The sequence below is a fragment of the Cnephaeus nilssonii genome, assembly GCF_951640355.1.
Source record: "Cnephaeus nilssonii genome assembly, chromosome: 4".
Classification (NCBI taxonomy): domain Eukaryota; kingdom Metazoa; phylum Chordata; class Mammalia; order Chiroptera; family Vespertilionidae; genus Cnephaeus; species Cnephaeus nilssonii.
In genome coordinates this window covers 68831386-68849384 of record NC_137075.1, presented here as the reverse complement: position 1 = coordinate 68849384, position 17999 = coordinate 68831386, and the positions used below count along the sequence as shown (strand labels likewise).

General features: G+C 40.8%; 2 protein-coding genes across 5 annotated transcripts in view; one reads left to right on the top strand and one right to left on the bottom strand.

The window, feature by feature from the left end:
* Positions 1-8911, top strand: part of CDKL1 (cyclin dependent kinase like 1) — a 49976-nt gene extending 41065 nt beyond the window's left edge. For 2 of the 3 annotated variants that reach the window (XM_079769905.1, XM_079769904.1), the window contains 3 exons: positions 2143-2199; positions 3742-3897; positions 5855-8911. In XM_079769905.1, coding sequence (XP_079626031.1) covers positions 2143-2199; positions 3742-3897; positions 5855-5962 — 321 coding nt within the window. In that variant the 3' untranslated portion in view covers positions 5963-8911. The remainder of the gene's footprint in view (positions 1-2142; positions 2200-3741; positions 3898-5854) is intronic. The other variant, XM_079769906.1, reaches the window with a different exon arrangement.
* A 187-nt stretch (positions 8912-9098) lies between these two features.
* Positions 9099-17965, bottom strand: DMAC2L (distal membrane arm assembly component 2 like). Of its 2 annotated transcripts, none has more exons than XM_079769907.1 (5): positions 17923-17965; positions 12316-12427; positions 11178-11386; positions 10416-10587; positions 9099-9759 (listed from the first exon to the last, which is right to left on the bottom strand). In XM_079769907.1, exons 2-5 carry the CDS (start codon positions 12420-12422, stop codon positions 9627-9629), a joined length of 621 nt encoding a protein of 206 aa, XP_079626033.1. In that variant the 5' UTR covers positions 12423-12427; positions 17923-17965; the 3' UTR covers positions 9099-9626. The 2 variants fall into 2 exon arrangements, with proteins under 2 accessions (XP_079626033.1, XP_079626034.1); XM_079769908.1 differs by lacking the exon at positions 17923-17965 and adding an exon at positions 17019-17346.
* Positions 17966-17999: the final 34 nt, after the last annotated feature.

Genomic DNA, 17999 nt, shown 5'->3' with positions numbered 1-17999 from the left:
AGTTTCTACTGTCAAAGCAAGTACTTTCCAATGGAAACTAACCCTCGGGTGCTCAGTTTCCACCTGGAAGTTTCATCAAGTTCCACTTGAGCTTTGTTCCCTCAGCCCCTTGGCCTGTCTCACAGCGAGGGCTTCCTTTTCCCACTCCCGCAGCCACCAGCAAGAGGAAAAGTGGGTCGTGCTGGGAGCACGCTGGGACAGAGGCAGGAATGTCACCTGCCATGTGGGAGGTGACCCAGCCGGCTCCCGGGTGACCTGGACATTCCCAGTTCCACACTAAATATCCCTTAGTGGTTTCCTGTTCCCTGTCCACCGGTGAAGCCTCAGAAACAACCCCGGTTTTATAAATGTAAAAGGCTTCCGTGGTTTCCCAGAGGTTGTCCTGCCGGGGATTTCCTGTTGACAGAAACACAGGAAGAAGCAGCAGAGGGGACGTGCTGGTTCCACATCTGTGCCTGAGTCCCTCTGCTGGGCCGTCACCGTGCTGGGGGAGGCCTGCTGCTTCGGGGGCTGGGAAGACGGACCAAGCAGGCAGGATGGGCCCATCATGTCCCAGCCAACCGGCCGGCGGCCTCGCAGGCACTGCTGCTGAGACAGCAGGGCTCAGTGTCTGCAATGCCAGGTCCATCCCTGGCCGTGCTCAGATTCAACACACAGAAACAGCAAGAGGAATATGTAAGCCAGCAGTTTTCAACCTTGTTCATCTCATGGCACATATAAACCAATTGCTAAAATTCTGTGCACACCAAAAAATATATTTTTGCCAACCTGACAAAAAAAAAATAGGTGTAATTTTGATTCATTCACACCAGGCAGCTATTGTGTTGGCTGTTGTTATTTTTTAATTTGATAACCTAAGGCCGTGGACGGCAAACTGTGGCTCGCGAGCCACATGCGGCTCTTTGGCCCCTTGAGTGTGGCTCTTCCACAAAATACCACGGCCTGGGCGAGTCTATTTTGAAGAAGTGGCGTTAGAAGAAGTGTAAGTTTAAAACATTGGGCTCTCAAAAGAAATTTCAATCGTTGTACTGTTGATATTTGGCTCTGTTGACTAATGAGTTTGCCGACCACTGACCTAAGGGAAAAGAGGTCAGGTATTGCATGTTTTAAAAATTCTTTCAGCACACGGTTAAAAATTGTTGATTTAAGCTGGGGGGATGGGGGCTTTAGGATTTTTTTTCTCCATGTATTATAGGGAATTCCAAACCTGAGGCTCGTGTCCCTTATCCGTGATTAATCAGTGCACACTCAGGACTTGGCTGTTGTTGGCTGGTTCCCTGTCCAAAAGAACACGGTGCTTGCAGCACCAGGGAGTGTTTCATTCGAGGAGCCTGGCCACACGGCCGCCTTGTTACACTCAGCACAGCTGGCCATCTGTTTTACTCAGATGGCTGGCTCTTTTTTTCTCGGCACCCGTCTCTGATTAGCCTCTTTGTCAGTGGCATCTCTCTTTAACTGGCCTGTCTGTCTGTCTGACATTGGGCATTCCTCCCACTTTATCCTGTTTGTTATTTCTCATTGACTCCAGCATGTGACTGGTCTTACACGGCCAAGGAGAGTCTGATGAATATCTGCTTGGGAGACAGTTTAAACAACGGGATGATCAGGGAGACAGCAGGCTCTTGTGGTAGGACACAGCAGTTTATTTCAGAAAACCAAGAAGCATCTGGTCCCCTGGGTAACAAAAAATCTATTTGGAAGCTTCGTTTTTGTGAATGTCAATAAATGCAAATAATTGGGCCCCTTTATATAAAAGCCAGTATTGGTGCCAAAAAGTATTCTGAGGCAAGGCAAGGCAAGTTATATAAATTGAGGCAGAAGAAAACGAAATAACAATTGCTTGGCAATTTTTTTTTCTTTCCTAGTGTTGTCTTCTAATAAGTTGCTACCTGCATCAGTTTTCCAGGAAGTAAGAGGAGTGGTTAGGAAGAAAACTGGAAAGGCAATTTGGAGGTGGGGAGAGAAGGAGCTTGTGAAACAGGCAAAGGGAGGTTGTTGCAGGTGACAGGTATGGTGGGTAGAGGGTGGAGGAAGGTGCCAGGAAGATGATTCTCTCACTCAAAAGAAATGCAGTCTGAGGTAACCTCCTATTTGAATACATGCTGCAAATAAAACCTCCCTTTTCTTTTCTTTTTTAAACAGGAACCACTTGAATTAAAATTTCCAAACATCTCTTATCCTGCCTTGGGGCTCTTGAAGGTAAAAGCATGGTTTCCAGCCAACCAGGAAGCACACAGCCTCTGTTCTCACTGGGGAATCCACAGATTGAAAAGTGTTCCTTTTAGAATTCTTCTCCTTTCAAAAGTATATTTTCAGTTTTTAAAATGGGTCCTATTCTATTACAGTAATAACATCTGTAAGTGTTTTTCACTTTAAAGATTTTTTTAAATTGATTTTTAGAAGAGAGAGGGAGAGGGAGATATTCATCAGCTGCCTCCTGCATGCCCCCTCCTGGGATGGAGCCCAAAATCCAGGCTTGTGCCCTAACTGGGAATTGAACCAGTCACCTTTCAGTACATGGGAAGATGCCCAACCAACTGAGCCACACACCACTTTAAATAAACCCAACATTGTATTTGACTTCTAAATTTACACAAAATAGAAATTTCAGAGGAGTGGTGCTTGTTTTTAAAAAGGATCCTTCAAAAAATGTTTAGCCATAGGATCCTTTTAAAGAGCCAACTCCCTAGTATACTTGAAGTAGATTTTGATTTTACAACTTTATATACATACACATTTTTAGAAATATGTCTTATGTGAATGAAGTGCCAATTAAAATATTTGCAAGTTACTGTCAATGTTCCATCCATTTCAAAAAGTATTTAATGCATTTACTGATGCATTTATAACATAATTTAAAACGTGAGACATTTCATTGGTGTATGGGGTCATGAGATTTAATCTGTCCAATTATGAGCCCTATGGCCTACTTACTGGCAAAGCAAATAGTTAAGAATGTTGTAATATAAAGGGATGTATATTATGCCTCTGCCTCCGTGAAGACACGTGTGCTTATAATGTATAGACTATTTCTGAAAGAATATACAAAAATATCTGATTTTAGAAGGGGGAATGGAAGAACTAGAGTAGTGGAAAGACTTTGCTGAATCTTTAGGGCATTTTATTTTTACCACGTGTATGTAATATTTTTTAAATTAAAAAAACACACATCTAGTTGTTTTGTTTTTTTCTTTTGTTGATTTCAGAGAGGAAGGGAGAGGGGGAGAGAGAGAGAAACATCAATGATGAGAGAGAATCATTGATTGGCTGCCTCCTGCAGGCCCCCCCACTGGGGATCGAACCCACAACTGGGCATGTGCCCTTGACCAGAAGAGAACCTGGGACCCTTTTGTTTGCAGGCCAACACTCTGCCCACTAAGCCAAACTGGCTAGGGCACCACATCTAGTTTTTACAAAGTACATGCAAGGGACTAAACAGGCTAAGTGGACCCTGTATCCTACTCCCTTGGGGCAGAGCACCAACTGCCTCAGAAGAGAACAAGGTGGAGAAATGATTTTTTGTTACTATTTCTAGAAAGTATTTATTATGTGGTTTCTCATTTAGGAATGATCATGGAAGGAACTAAAATCATGATTGAATGTTTTTCCCCCCTTACTTCCTCCCTTCCCGTCTTGTTCCCAACTGATTACTATAAGTTTAATCTTACAAAAGAGAAATAAATGACATGAATAAGTTAGTATTATTTTCTTAAAGTAAGATGGAATGTTCTCTTCTTTCAGGGCTGTCTTCACATGAATCCTGCAGAGAGACTGACGTGTGAACAGCTGTTGCAGCACCCATATTTTGACAGCATCAGAGAAATAAGGGATTTGGCAAAATATCATGACAAACCAACAAGGAAGGCCCTGAGACAGAACCCAAAGCACCTGCCTGGGGTAAAAATGGGGCACTGCTTTATGGAAGCATCCAAGGTTACAGCTTCAAATGATTTCATACCTGCCACCTGGTGAAAGAGTCTGGGTCTATATTTGAGGTGGCAATTGTGACTTGCAGCTCCAGCACCTCGTTCCAGCCCCAGGACACTGGTCACATGATTTCCCAACCAGGGCCCCAAGAGACAGCTCCTTCTCCTTTAATCCTAAAGGTGTCCTTGCCCTGCAGTTCCCAGCTGCCACCAGGGCCAGGGTGTTTGGCATGCATGAGCACAGGTCATAGCCGGGCGTCAGTCCAGTTTTGGAAAATGAAATCAGACTTATCCCAGGGAGCTCTGGGTCATCTTGTTTACCTTGAGTATTAATTGACATTCCAGGTTTATCCCAAAAAGGAAGTGTTCTCCGTCCTGATCCTTTATCGTCAGAGTTGGCTAGGGTAAATGCAGTGATGAGTGCCTTCAGTGATAGCAGCAGGACAGTGCATGTAACCAAATAGCATCCAAACTGCACACTGGGAGCCCATGAAGAGTCGTGACTGGCGTAAAGTGGCAGAATGGCCTTACATTGCCTTGCCATAAGCCAAAAGCTGTAAAAATTTAGAATGGACCATAGTTGGAACCACAAATAAGATGACCTGGCTGCCCTAGTCACTTCCAGAACTGCCTAGATACCCCTTAAGCTTAAATTATCTTGCCTTAAACTTCCCCTTTGCAGCCTCCACTGCACAGCACACTGAGTGATATCTGATGGTGTGTGTGAGGTTTGGAGGAGGGAAGAGGTTGTACAGGCCATTAGGAACAGGTACCAAATGAACTCCAGGGCCCTAAGATAGACCAGAGTTTCAAAATTAAGAATGCTTTTATTTTATTTTTTTTCTCTATCATATGTGATCCAAATAGCAAAACAGACTGGAAATAGATTTTCTCCCCTTATATTGCTGTTTCTTTGTGTTCAGGAATAAAGGGTCTTGATGTAAATATTTTTACTTGAAAAAATATGGGAATACCACTAATTTGTATTACTTGTGAGTACTGAACAATTCAACTGTTTGATTTAAAAGTAATAAAAAGTACCTGCTTTTCAGCTATCTATGGCCATATAGTACAAATAGTGCCCCAGTGCACGGATTCATGCACATTGAAAGGAAATTAATTAGAAGGTGGCTGGTGAGGTGGGACTGGGTGAGACACAGGCCGGACATGCCCTGGAGCCAACCTCCCACGCTCCCTCCCTGGCCTGTCGGACGTGGGGTGACACTGTGGCTCAGAGGGTGTCTGTGAACAGGGTCCTTCTGGCAGGTGGGGTCCCTCAGCCTGGCCTGTGGGGATCGGGCCGAAACCGGCTCTCCGACATCCCCCGAGGGGTCCCAGATTGCCAGAGGGAAGTTCTGGGGTGATGCACCCTGGAAGCGCACCACAGCTCCTGCGTAGAGCATCTGACCCCTGGTGGTCAGTGCGCATCATACCTACCTGCCGGTCGGATGGTCGCTTAGCCTTTTATTTATATAGATACAAATAATATATGTGTGTTCTCCTTACTTTCACATGACATTTTCTGGTAGCATGAAGGGATCAGTTCTTTTTAACCAAGGGGTAAGTGGGCAAATCGCCCAGATGCCCCGACTTCAGTTTTCTTTGCTATAAAACAAGGCATTGGCTTAAAATGTTCCTAAGGTCCTGTGAATGTCTGCTTTTTCCCAGTAATGTTAACATGTAAATTTTTCATTTTTACATTCTCTAAATTTTCTTTAATGTGCATGCTTTTCTTTTTAATATGAAATAAACCTCTAAAAAGAAAAGCAGAGACCAAATTTAAATATTTTGTCCTTTCTCAGGTTCTGTATTCTGGGCAGAAAAAAGTATTTCTGTGCTAAAAATTTTACTTATGTCTTTTGTGATGTGTTATCAACAATGAAAAAAGTGCATGGTGTTGAACCTAATTCTGTGTGTTATATTTTCAGTTTCAGAACCTACCTCAGCTGACTAACAGCAGCATCCTCCCAGCTTTGGATAATAAGAAGTACTACTATAATACCAAGAAACTTAACTACCGTTTTCCAAACATTTAAGGAGCTTGGAGATTGATGACAAAAAACTGATTAATAACCCCAAGAAAATAAAACATACATTTGATTGAAGACCATCACAATGTTGAGAAAACATAAGTAACTAACTGGAGGAAGCCACTTGGCAAGATGTGAAGGGAAATTCCAGAAGCAATCTTCCATGCTTGATGGTGGTGTCCCGAACAGAAAGGAAAAACTCATTTTGATTTCCACTTGTGTTTTTGTTGTATCTAAGTAGCTGGACTTATGGACAGACATATAAATAGTATCTATTGCCCATTCCTCTGGCAATTAGTCATGTAAAAAAGATTTATGCTTCAATTGTACAATATGCAACAAGTGAAAAATGGATTACAAAATACCCAAATGTATTTCTTTGGATCCTATCTCCTGCTTTTCCAGATTGTTTCAACATCGTATTTAAAAAGCTTTTGTTCTTGAAATCAAAATACTTAAAAATCCCATTTACTGCTTGCTCTATCTCTTGGTTTTTAAAATTTAAACCATTTTTTTTGGAATATTTAAGAGTTGTTCAAAATATTTTAAATCATGGATTATCACAAAAGACTAACATATGCTTATGTATTTAGTGATATGTTTATAGATATTTTCCCCTTGTACTTTTGTCTTTACCTTTAGTAAAGGATGCATCTTCATCACTTTTTCAGGCAAGATGGATTTACTATATCCATCTACATTTGTTCACTAATTCCCCTTGCTAACAATGCATGAAGATTGGCAGCTGACCAAGGTGATCAAGGAGTAGAACGAAACCTACAGTCTTTGCAGGAACTATGCCTGCCAGCCTAAAAGCAATTAGAATATTCTCTCCAGCTCAGCCTCAGGCTTGGAGACAGATCTGCAGGTAGGGTTTTAGGGATCTGGGTTTTGGAAGAAATTGCTTGTGAGCTTTTACTTGGGTCATGAAAGACATTAGGTTGTAAACCTAATATGTATACACACAGGGTGGGGCAAAAGTATGTTTACAGTTGTTTGTATAGCAAACAATACAATAATAATAATAACATATAAGAATAAACTCTAAATTTCATGTATTCATAACTGTAAACCTACTTTTGCCCCACTCTGTGTGTGTACATTATGCTAACAACTAATAATAAAAATGTAGTCTAAGTGCTGGTCGGTGTGCTCAGTGGTTAGAGCGTTGGCCTGAGCATTGAAGGGTCTCAGGTTCCATTTCCGGTCAAGGGCACATACCTGGGTTGCAGATTGGATCCCTGGCCTGACCTGGTCGGGTGTGTGCAGAAGGCAACTAATTGATGTGCCTCTCTCACATCGATGTGTCTCTCACACTTTCTCTCCCTTGCTCCCTTTCTTCCACTCGCTCTCTAAAAATCAATGGAAAAAATATCCTCAGGTGAGGATTAATTAAAAAAAAAAATGTATTACCGAGGATTCCTAGCTTTGCACAGTGATACTTAAAATGATGACAGAATTAGCTCTGATTTTGCCTACTGCTCCTATTCAAACAGCTTTTTCATCCTTGTCACCTGGACATAAGGGCAATATAAAATTCTGTTTCTTAGAACTCAAAGCCATTTTTGGTTGATGTGATGCTCCTATACATAGCAGTTCTCAGCCATAGTTTTGAAAGTTGTATTTTACTGTATCTTTGAAACATTTCTTCTACACCCTCAGTTTACTGCTGTTAATTTTCTTCATGACAGCATATGACCTTATTCACTTATAGCTAAGTAATCCATTAAATTCTGGCAACTGTTAATTTTGGCTACCCAGCCAATTTAATGATATCCATAGTCTTCCTGGTGTATGTAGCTTCTTGCCTAGAGTTGATAGTAAGCTGACTAATCCCAGTATTATCTAATTCTTGTTATGTAGCCTTGATTCAAAGGACAAAGAAGGATATCCAACTTCTGTGACTAGTTTACATTTGGTGTTTTTCTTCTTTTCCTTAACCCAAAAACAATGCACTTGACAAGGCAGATGACTATAATTGCCTAATTAATCTAATAGTTTTACAGAAAACCACTCAGAATAGAAAAGTAGCTCCAGACTAAACTGTGGTGAATCAGTTGCCTCATCATACGGTAATCAAACAAATCTGAGACAGAAGTGCTTATTTTTTATGAGTTCTACTAAATGTATGCTTATGTTTAACCATACCTGTAATCTTTTCTTAACATGGAATCACCAGTTTCACATGAAACTATTCTATATCCTTGTCTTTTTTGTAAATGTACTAATTTCTGATTTTTAAAAATGACAGTGGCAATTATATTAGTAAATAGTGTATCATTTATGGTATGTGCTATTTATATAAGCTAGTTTCTGAACACAATTAAAATTCATTTTTCTACCTGAATTCTGTATCATAGAAAGTGTTTATTTTGACATTACTTGCAAAGTTATATTCAAGCCAAACGTATAGAAATCCACAAACAAGTTGGCATATAACTAACAATAACTGAATCAGGGCCACTTTAAGCAGGTAAAATATTATCATTTACTTAATGATAATATTTAACACTGTTTTCTAGATATAAAATGAATTTTGTGCTTATCCTTCTTTATGATGTCCTTGAGCTCACAGGAAATAGTATCCAAAGTATATGGGAAAATAAAAATCCATTTCTAATTGGCATGTTAAAATTTTGCTTATAGCAATTTTTTAATTTAAGCAAAAGGTGCTAGTCTTCATGTTTGTTTCCTCTATTCTAATGCAATCAGCAGAACTATTTGAATTCAGCCAAGTATGTATGTCTACTTATAATAAAATACCAGACTAAGCTTAGCAAATAGACAAATTAGCCAAAAACTACTCATTCAGAGAAAGGGTGTAAGTATGAAAAACACAGGAATGCAGGATTATGGGAAAGGCATGCAAATCCTGAGAGCAATATGAATGCCTCTGCAACCACTTACTTCTTGGCATAATTGACTTCAATGAATCTGAAATTTAGCTTTCAGTTTTTCCAAATTGTACATTTATAGTAACACTAGAGGCCCAGTGCACAAAATTTGTGCCTGGGGTGGGTGGGGGGGAGGCTCAGCCCAGCCTGCATCCTCTCCATTCCGGGACCCCCCTGCCAGTCTGGTCGCCCCCAACTGCCCCTCACCGGCCTGGTCGCCCCTCATGGCCCCGCCGCCGGCCTGGTCATCCCACGCAGCCTGCTGTTCAGTCGTTTGTCGTCCCTAACTAACCCCCCTGCCGGCCTGGTTGCCCCACACAGCCTGCTTGTTCAGTTTTTTGGTCATCCCTCACTAACCCCCCTGCCGGCCTGGTCGTAGGTAGCCATCTTGTGAGGGCATGAGGGTTAATTTGCATATTACCTCTTTTATTATATAGGATGCTTCAATAACTTTAAAGTTCAACATAAATTACTGTTAAAATACAATAAAGAATATCTGTGTTGTACATTTAAATGATTTTAAAGAATTTTAAATATCTACATCAAGAGATCTATATAAAATGAGTAAATTAGAATTAAAATGTTACCAAGTTTGCATCACTTCCAGTTTAGTAACTTTAATGAGTCTCATCTGAATATTTATTTTCTACATGATGGACTTTCTGCTTTTAAAATATCATGATATGATATCCTTATAATTCTATTGATGCTTACATAATATTTGTTGCTGTTTAGGGTCAATAATTTTAAATGATACTTTATATTGAATAAGGCACTTATTGATGATTATTATTTTGCTTCAAGTCTAATTTTAGTTCCAGATAAGGTAGCAATGTCTTAAAGATTTTAACAAGGTTTTCTTTCTCTCTTATTCCAGGAAGATCACTTAGCAACAAATACTTGAGGTTTCTGTAAAAAAAGAAAGAAGTTACTTCAATTATAGCATTAAAACTAAACTTGATTTATTGACTTTTAGAAAAAACTACACACAGAATGTATATATTCGTTGCTCAGAATTACATCAATAATTCTAGCTGAATCTTTCCAAATACCATATGTATATTATGGCATAGAATACCTTTGCCTGAGAGAGATAAAATGTGAATCTTAACCTAGAAAGGGAAACAAACTAGCAAAGTTCTTAAAGGAACTCAAGATGAAGCCTTGAAGCCTCAACTAATGTAAAAAACAAATAATCTAGTACTTTTGGTTCTAATGTTTAAAATTCTCAAACTTCCTGTGATAGGTTATTGGCAAAACATGGGGGAAATCACTTTTAAAAATAGAGAGGAAGCCTAATAGCTAATGTTTGAGAGCTTACTGTAGCAGGCACCATGCTAGGAGCTTTACTTAGATTTATTTTTTTTAAGCAATATCCCTAAAAAATGCAATAAAACCATAATGTATTAAGATGGATCATTTCAACTGTTTTAAAGTATTAAAGATGAAAGTTAAGTCATTTTCTTGTATTTTTCAAAACAAGACACCATCCCTCAAGTGTTTTAAATTCTGATTTTTCACCTTAACATCATTATCAAGTTTCCATTTTGGCACTGACCACCTACCTTAAATGATGCAAAGCAATGATGCCTTTGTCTGTGACATTCCCACATGAAATTATTTCCATTTCCAACAAACTTTTTTGTAAATTTTCAAATTGACTAATTCTCTCCAAACAGGCATCCTCGATATAATGACACTTGCATAGCCTTATTTTTTCAACATGCTGTAGGCCCTCTAGGAGGAAAAGAGCAGTTTAAGAACCTGCTTTACCATTAAAATAACCATCTCTCCTAGTTTTCCCAGGGCTGTTCTGATTTTAGGATTGAAAGTCCTATATCCTGGGAAACCGCTCAGTCCCAGGAAAACTGGAACAAATAGTCACCTTAATAACCATACATGGTATTCACCATACAGGTTGTGCTGATAAGACCATTTTGCAGTGAAACATCCAGGCACTGGGGAAAAAAAAACAACACACACACACACAAAACCCACCCAAGCAGAAGCTGTGTGGATAGAATTATTCCTACATCATTGAGGATTTCTCAGTGACAAAAGTTTGACAAAGACAGTTTGACAAACAAGGCTTGGATTTTAAGTCAATAAGCCACAGAATAAAGTCATGTAGAGACAAGCTTAGTAAGGGGAGAAAGGAGAGGAAGGTGCTTGTAACCTCTAATTTAAAAATATTATAAATAAGGAGAAACAAACTGGATGATATTAAAAAGGCAAAAAGGACATATCTACAACTATAATATTCAACTGCAACAAAATGTCACTGTAAATCACCTGCATTTTTCATAAGCAAATGATAGGGTAGTTACCCAGGTGATCAAATCCAATGTTCATGATACAAGAGTCGGTGGCATCGATGGCCTGGATCTTGTATTTGTCCAGAGGGCCTGTTGGGAGGTTGTTGTAGTCCTTCTGCCACCTCTCCTGGCCGTGATAGCGTACCATGGCCCCACAGCGAAGCAGCCACTCGGAGGCCGCCCTTTCGGGACCAACATCCTTGATGCGTTCATAATCTACTCTATTGGAAAGAGAACAAAGCAGTTAGCTTTTACTATAATCATTAGCTTTTTAACTATATTCATCAACATAAAGACAGAATAGGGAAAAGGTTTCATTTCAAATGACTGAGGAGGGAAACAAGTATACTAGTGAGATCCATGTAAAAGAAAAACATACAATGGCTCTACCTGCTACCTTTCCTGCTTTATTTTTGTTTCCAAGTGAACTCGGTGAAGGCATGTTATTTTTATATGAGTTTATCAGGCAGAAGTGAGTCTTCATTGACTCAGATGTAGCACAGTGTTTGACACCAGGAAGTACTCAATAACTTGTATCAAAAGAATGATATACTTGGTTATTGTTTTTATTAGTGATAAAAGATTAAAGGGAATAATTTTGAACCTATGTTCAAATTAATCTCATTAAGTGACATTTATTTTTATATATGCCTTTTTCCCTAGTCAGTGGTGTTATTGCTATATTAAGCGATGAGGAAATTAGCTGCTTCAGTTTCAAAATGATGCTTCTAAGCATGCCACCCATTAATTTTTTAAAAACTTGAGTTGCCTTGATAGTATTCAAAAGACTTAACTACATCTATTAAGAATTCATAGAATAAAATATTCTAAAATATTTATTTACTGAGCTTTTCTGATTATAAAAATAATAAATGTTCATTTTAGAAAACTTGAAAGGCATGGAAAAGCCAAATAAGATAAAAGTCACTGACATCCTGCAACCCAGTCATGTTAATACTTTGTAATCTCTTTTGGGGTCTTATTCAATTTGTGTATATATTTTGTTTGTTTTTAAACAAAACGAGGCTCATACTGCACATACTATACAAAAAAAACCCATTTGGAATACAAGAAATAACCAAATAGCTATTGCGAATTCAGCTAACTTTAACAATTCCCACATTTCTTCATTTTAATTAGAGTAACTTACTTATTAAACACTGCATTCAACCAGCCCCAGAAGTATCTGTAGTCACATGACCATGGGAGTTTCTTTAAGCCACACAACTGCCAGGAAATTTTTCCAAACAGCATCATTTGATCTAGAAACACAACACAGTATTAATATTAGATCATTAACTGGCAATCAGAGTCATGTACATATACTCACTTCACAACTTCAAAGTCAATGATGTGCCAATAAAGCTGATGACTCACTTGCCTCTCGATCGATATTGAACAAGTCATTCCTGTCTTAGTTTCCCAGTTTCTTTTGCTTCAAAAAAATGAGCTCTGTGGTTCCTTCTAGCCTTGATATTAAGTTCCATTGTTCTATCCTCATTTGCTGTGTCTTCACTGTTGCCACCTGGTGTCCATTTAAATTATTGAAAGTAATCCCACTCCCAATCTACATTTCCAGTACCAAAATGGCACACTAAAATCACCTAGAGAGCAATGTGCCACGGTCTACACAGTTACATCCAGGAAGAGGTGACATGGAAACAGATCTTCCTATGACAAGAGTGCAAATAGTGTCACCAGAACAGTGAAAAGAGCTGAGGAAGGGCAGCTGGGAAAGACTGGGCAAGTAACTTCACCTCTCTGACCCTTGGTTTTCTCATTTGTAAAATGAGATGATGTACGCAGATGATTTCCAGCTGTAAAAACCTATAATCATGAGTTGAGAAAGTGATTTTTGAATTGGATCGCAATTTGATTTACGTCAATTCAAGTTTCTCTAGAGAAGTATGCCAGGTGGGGGGGAAACACTGAGAAATGAAACTCGGTCTCTGCCTTAGAGGAACTAACAACTTAAGGCAGAGTGGAGTAAGCGAAAACAAGTTACCAAGTAGTTAAAAATAAAGGATTTGCCTGATAAATACTTCAAAAGTTAAAATAAGAACAGACCAGAATTTCAATAATCCAGGTGATTAGCTGAGGCAGGGACATTTAAGTCATGTTGCATTTCTGTTTAGTTGGGGGTAATGAGGAGACAGACAATTTACTCAGTCACATCAGAAAGGGTCTGGCATAATCAGCCAGGAAATGTGGACTTCCTTCTGCAGGTGGTTGGGAGTCACTGAAGTTTTAGCACAGAACACTGGCATTTGGAGAACTATGCTTCAGGAATACTACTCAAACAGCAACGTCAAGATCGAGTCCACTAGCACCGGACAGAGAGACAGCTAACAAGGGCTTCAACTACATGTGGCTGTGGAAAAGGGCTGGGGATGGGGGGGGGGGGGGGGGTGGAGGGGGGAATAGGAGAATTGGAATGACATTGCAGAATGGATTCCACATAATTCAGTAAATGAGATTATAGGGGCGAGGGCCAGAGAAACTGAAGATGACACTAAGTTTTGCTCCTGAGTCACTGGTCGGATGATGGTGCCATTATGAAATCAATGTCAGAAGGACAGGGTTGTGGTTTATTCCCCAGTTTTTCATATTCTAAATAAGAAGTGTTGGCAGAACTTCTAAGAGGAGATGACCAACAAGTGATTAGAATCAGAGGAACAAAATGGTAGAGCTGGAAGGAACTCAGATAACCTAGACTAAACTGTCTCCATGTCACCTCATTTAGAGACGAGGAAACTGCAGCCCTGATATTAAGTAACTTGCTGACACCCTACATCCTTTCCAGAACAAGGTGGGGTTTTAATAAATGCATGTGTTTAAAAGGACTTGCGCAATGTTTCATGGCTAATTGGTGGCAGTGCTGAAACTTGAACCTAGTTCTGGCTACTACCAGTCCAGAGCTCTTTCCTTAGTCATAAGATGGCCCTGCAACTCAGGGAAAAAGGGAGGACTGGGAAGAGGCCTGAGTGGGAGCCACCTCAGAGCTGAGGAAGTGACAGAGGATGTTGAGGTTGTGGAACAGTGAGAGATGAGGTCTGAGGACAGAATCTGGAATCACCTACCCACTCCCTCCCTTTTCCACCAACACTGACTGCATTACTGCAAACTTTCCCTTCCCCCTGCTATCACTTCCACGTTCTCAGCCCTTCCCAGCTTTTTGTTAAAGCTCCCTCCACCTGTGTCCACCTCTAATAACTCCATTGGCTGCCAACCTCATTTATAAATCTGGACTTTCTAGCTTCAATTCAACTCATGCTGTACCATCCCTCCCCACCCACCCAATCCTGTCTATGAAAATCTTACCCAACTTCAAGACCTTATTCAAATAACATTTTCATCCATCCATCTATTCATTCACTCAATAAATATTTATTGAATGTCTGCTATACCTAGTTCAAGAGATATAATGGGAAGATAGAAAAACCAAACAAAACAACAGAGATAAAGACGTGGTTCCTGTCATCAGAGAATGTATAGTCTACTGAAGGCAGAAGACATAAAGAAATAACATGCAACATGGTGTCTTAGTAGAGGTATGAACAAGTTCTGTCAGAGCCTAAAGGAGTTTTCTTTTGGGATGGCTCTTAAAAGATGATTAAAAGTTTCCAGTTAGGCAGAAAAAAGAAAAGTACGTAGAGAAAAAGGAAAACCAAGGATCACATCTTATTCATTTCCATTTTGCGTAGTACCTAGCACAATGCAAGAGTTTAATAAATATTTGCTAATAGTCTTTAATGATTGATATATTTCCATGGAGAAAGGTAAAAACCAGAGAAACTGTTATTAAGCAGGTAAATTTGAGTGGTCTATGAAAACTGATGTACTTTGACTTATTTTGGCCCACCTTATAATTCAGCTTAATGAAAAAGCCAAATTTACTTCTGCTATGATTTCTAAAAATACTAGATATATTTAAATAATTTAAACATGAAAATAAAATTTTTATTTATCAATAAAGATAAAAAATAAATTGGTAGGTTTTTACATTCTCAAGTGTAACTTTGCTAATTAATTTTAGCAATTTCTAATGAATTCAAGCTACCTCTGGGAATGCTTTCTATATGGAAAGAGGAGACCTCTAGTGGTGAGTTGGTGAATTTAACTCTAATGAATGAAAAGAAGCCAGTTAAAGCGTTAAAAATTACTACTAAATTACTGCTGCAATAAATAATTCAGGATTTAAAATAATTTAAAAAGATCTTCTTACTATCAGAGCATGGCTTAGAGCCATAAATTTGTAACTGATGTTTCTAAAATTTGCAATTATATTTATGACTTAGAGAAGGCCAGACCTCTCAGCTGAGGGTGGTGTCATGAACACAAATGTCTCTAGCCAAATATATTACAGGGTGTATAAATGTGAGGTGAGCTCTTGATTTGAAGAAAAGAGGGTAAGCAGAAAAAATTTTACAAAAAGAACATGTGTATTGGAGTGCTTTTACCTTGTTAAACTAAGAAACACATGCTCAAAATCAGAGCAATAAAAAGCTACTATGGTCCATGAAAGTCTGATCACAGACCCTGGAAGTGTCTAATTCTGTATTCAATCTAGTAACAAATCAACTACTACATCTGTGCAAACTAAAAATAACCATCTCCACTACATACCTATCAGAATGATTAAAGTAAAAAAGAGTGACACCGCGCTAGCTGGTTCGCGTCAGTGAATAGAGCGGCAGCCGGAGGACTGAAGGGTCCTGGATTCAATTCCAGTCAAGGACACGAACCTCGGTTGCAGGCTCTGGTTGGGGCGCGTGTGGGAGACCACCAATCAATGTGTCTCTCTCACATCGATGTTCCTCTCTCTCTGTCTCTCCCCTTCCCTTCTACTCTCTCTAAAAATCAACAGAAAAATATCCTCAGGAGAAAGTGGATCACTCGAATATTGCTGGTGGAAATGTATAAAGGTACAGCCACTTTGGAAAAGCAGTTTGGCAGTTTCTTATCAAAATAAACAGGTGCTTATCATATGACCCAGCAATTATACTCGGGCATTTCTCCCAGAGAAACAAAAATAGGTTCATACATAAAAAGCTGTACATTAGTGTTCACAGCAGCTTTACTCAAAAATAGTTAAAAACTGGCAACAACTCAGATATCCTTTAATGGGTGAATGGTTAAACACACCGCGGTACCATGACATACTACTGGACAGTAAGAAGGAATGAGCCATCAATACATGCCACAATTGAGATGGACCTCAGGGGATTATGCTGAGTGAAAAGAGCCAATTTCCCAAAAGTTATATACAGTATAATTCTGTTTGTATAAATTCTCCAAGTGACAACATTTTAGAAAGGGAGAACAGATTGGGGAGGGGTGCCCTGCTGTAGGGAGGTGTGGTTATAAAAGGGCAGGGAGGGATTCCTGTGATGCAGCTGTGCTCTGGCATGGCTGTCGGGGTGGATACAAGAACCTACACACGTGATAAAAACGATGTGGAACTAAATACACACATAAATGTAACCCTGGGGAAATCTAAATAAGATCGATGGGCTGTGTCAATGTCAATTTCCTGGTAGGAATGTACCATAGTTTTGCAAGATGTTATCATTGAGGGAGACTGAGTGTAAATGGCACACAGAATCTCTACTGATTCTTAACTGCATGGAAATCTACAATTATCTCAAAAAATTTTTTAAAATTTCAAAAATAACCATCCCTTAAAAAAAATTGTGATGGAACAAGCAGGTAACATTCTATGCTGTTTTCACAAATAAAGCAAAACATGTACAACTATCCGGAAGGTTAAAACCGTTCGAGCGTAATAATGACCGGGTCTTCACTGAGCTAAAACCTGAGGAGCCTTAGAGGGAGACTCGGCCATTGGTCCACCTTCCTGGGAGGGCGGGCAGGGCCGGGCACAGAGGTGAATGGCTTCCAGAAGCCACCTGACTAAGGACTGGAGCCAAATCCAAACGGGCAGGTAAAGTCCTTCCGGCAATGAAGCTGTGTCCTTCTATTTTTCTGTTCAGCTGTTCTGACCCTAAAAATGTTAAACTGGCACGGTGGTGATCACATAATGTTAGAGGAATAAGGTACTGGAGAGCTTCAACAGCCCGCCTCCCTCCCTTTCAGGAGAGAACAGGGGAGGTGTGGCCCGCACAGGGAAGTCGGTGTTCCCAGGCCCGCACAGCGTACTGAACACTGTCTCTCGGCCCAGAATTAACGGTAAGGAAACAGATCGCTCAAGGATGGCCGCGGCCCAGCGGGGCCTGGTTCATCCAGGCGGTCTTTACAGGACCCACAAATAACCGGGTGAACGGCAGCGCCAGGAGCCCCCCAAAAAGAAGACCGCGCGGCTCTAAGGGCCTCGGTCCGGAGCGCGGGCTAAGGCCGGCCGGCGCGCGCCTTCAGTGGGCACGGGGCTGGGTGGGGCCGGGTTGGAGACCGCGGGTGCTCAGCCAGCCGCCTCGCGCTGACCCGGGCCGGAGCCCGGGAGCCCGGGAGCCCGGGAGCCCGGGAGCCCGGGAGCCCGGGAGCCCGGGAGCCCGGGACCCGACGGGGTTGGGCGGGGCCGAACGGAAGGAAGGGAGGCCGCTGGGCCCGTCCAATCGAGTTTTCACTATAATCATGCCCAGATTCTCTTCCCGGGCCCCGCATCCGGTGGGCGTCAAAGGTCAGACCCCGCGACACGGCGGGGCAGGTTCTCGGTACACCCAGCGCGGGGAGAAGGGAACGGGCAGAGTGAAACCACCACCCTAGTCCCGTCCCGCTCGGGCCTAGCTCCTCAACTCACTGCGTCGCAGGAAGGGAGCGAGCGAGCGTCCCCGGCGTGTGCGGCAGCGCCGGCCTGCCCTTCGCCCTCCGCCGCGC

Excerpts from the sequence above, each read along its gene's own strand:
- DMAC2L (XM_079769907.1), bottom strand. The coding sequence starts at position 12,422 with ATGATGCTGTTTGGAAAAATTTCCTGGCAGTTGTGTGGCTTAAAGAAA. Across the intron at positions 11,387-12,315 it reads TTGAATGCAGTGTTTAATAA|AGTAGATTATGAACGCATCA; the intron begins GTAAGTTACTCT and ends TCTTTCCAATAG. Across the intron at positions 9,760-10,415 it reads ATTGCTTTGCATCATTTAAG|AAACCTCAAGTATTTGTTGC; the intron begins GTAGGTGGTCAG and ends CTTTTTTTACAG.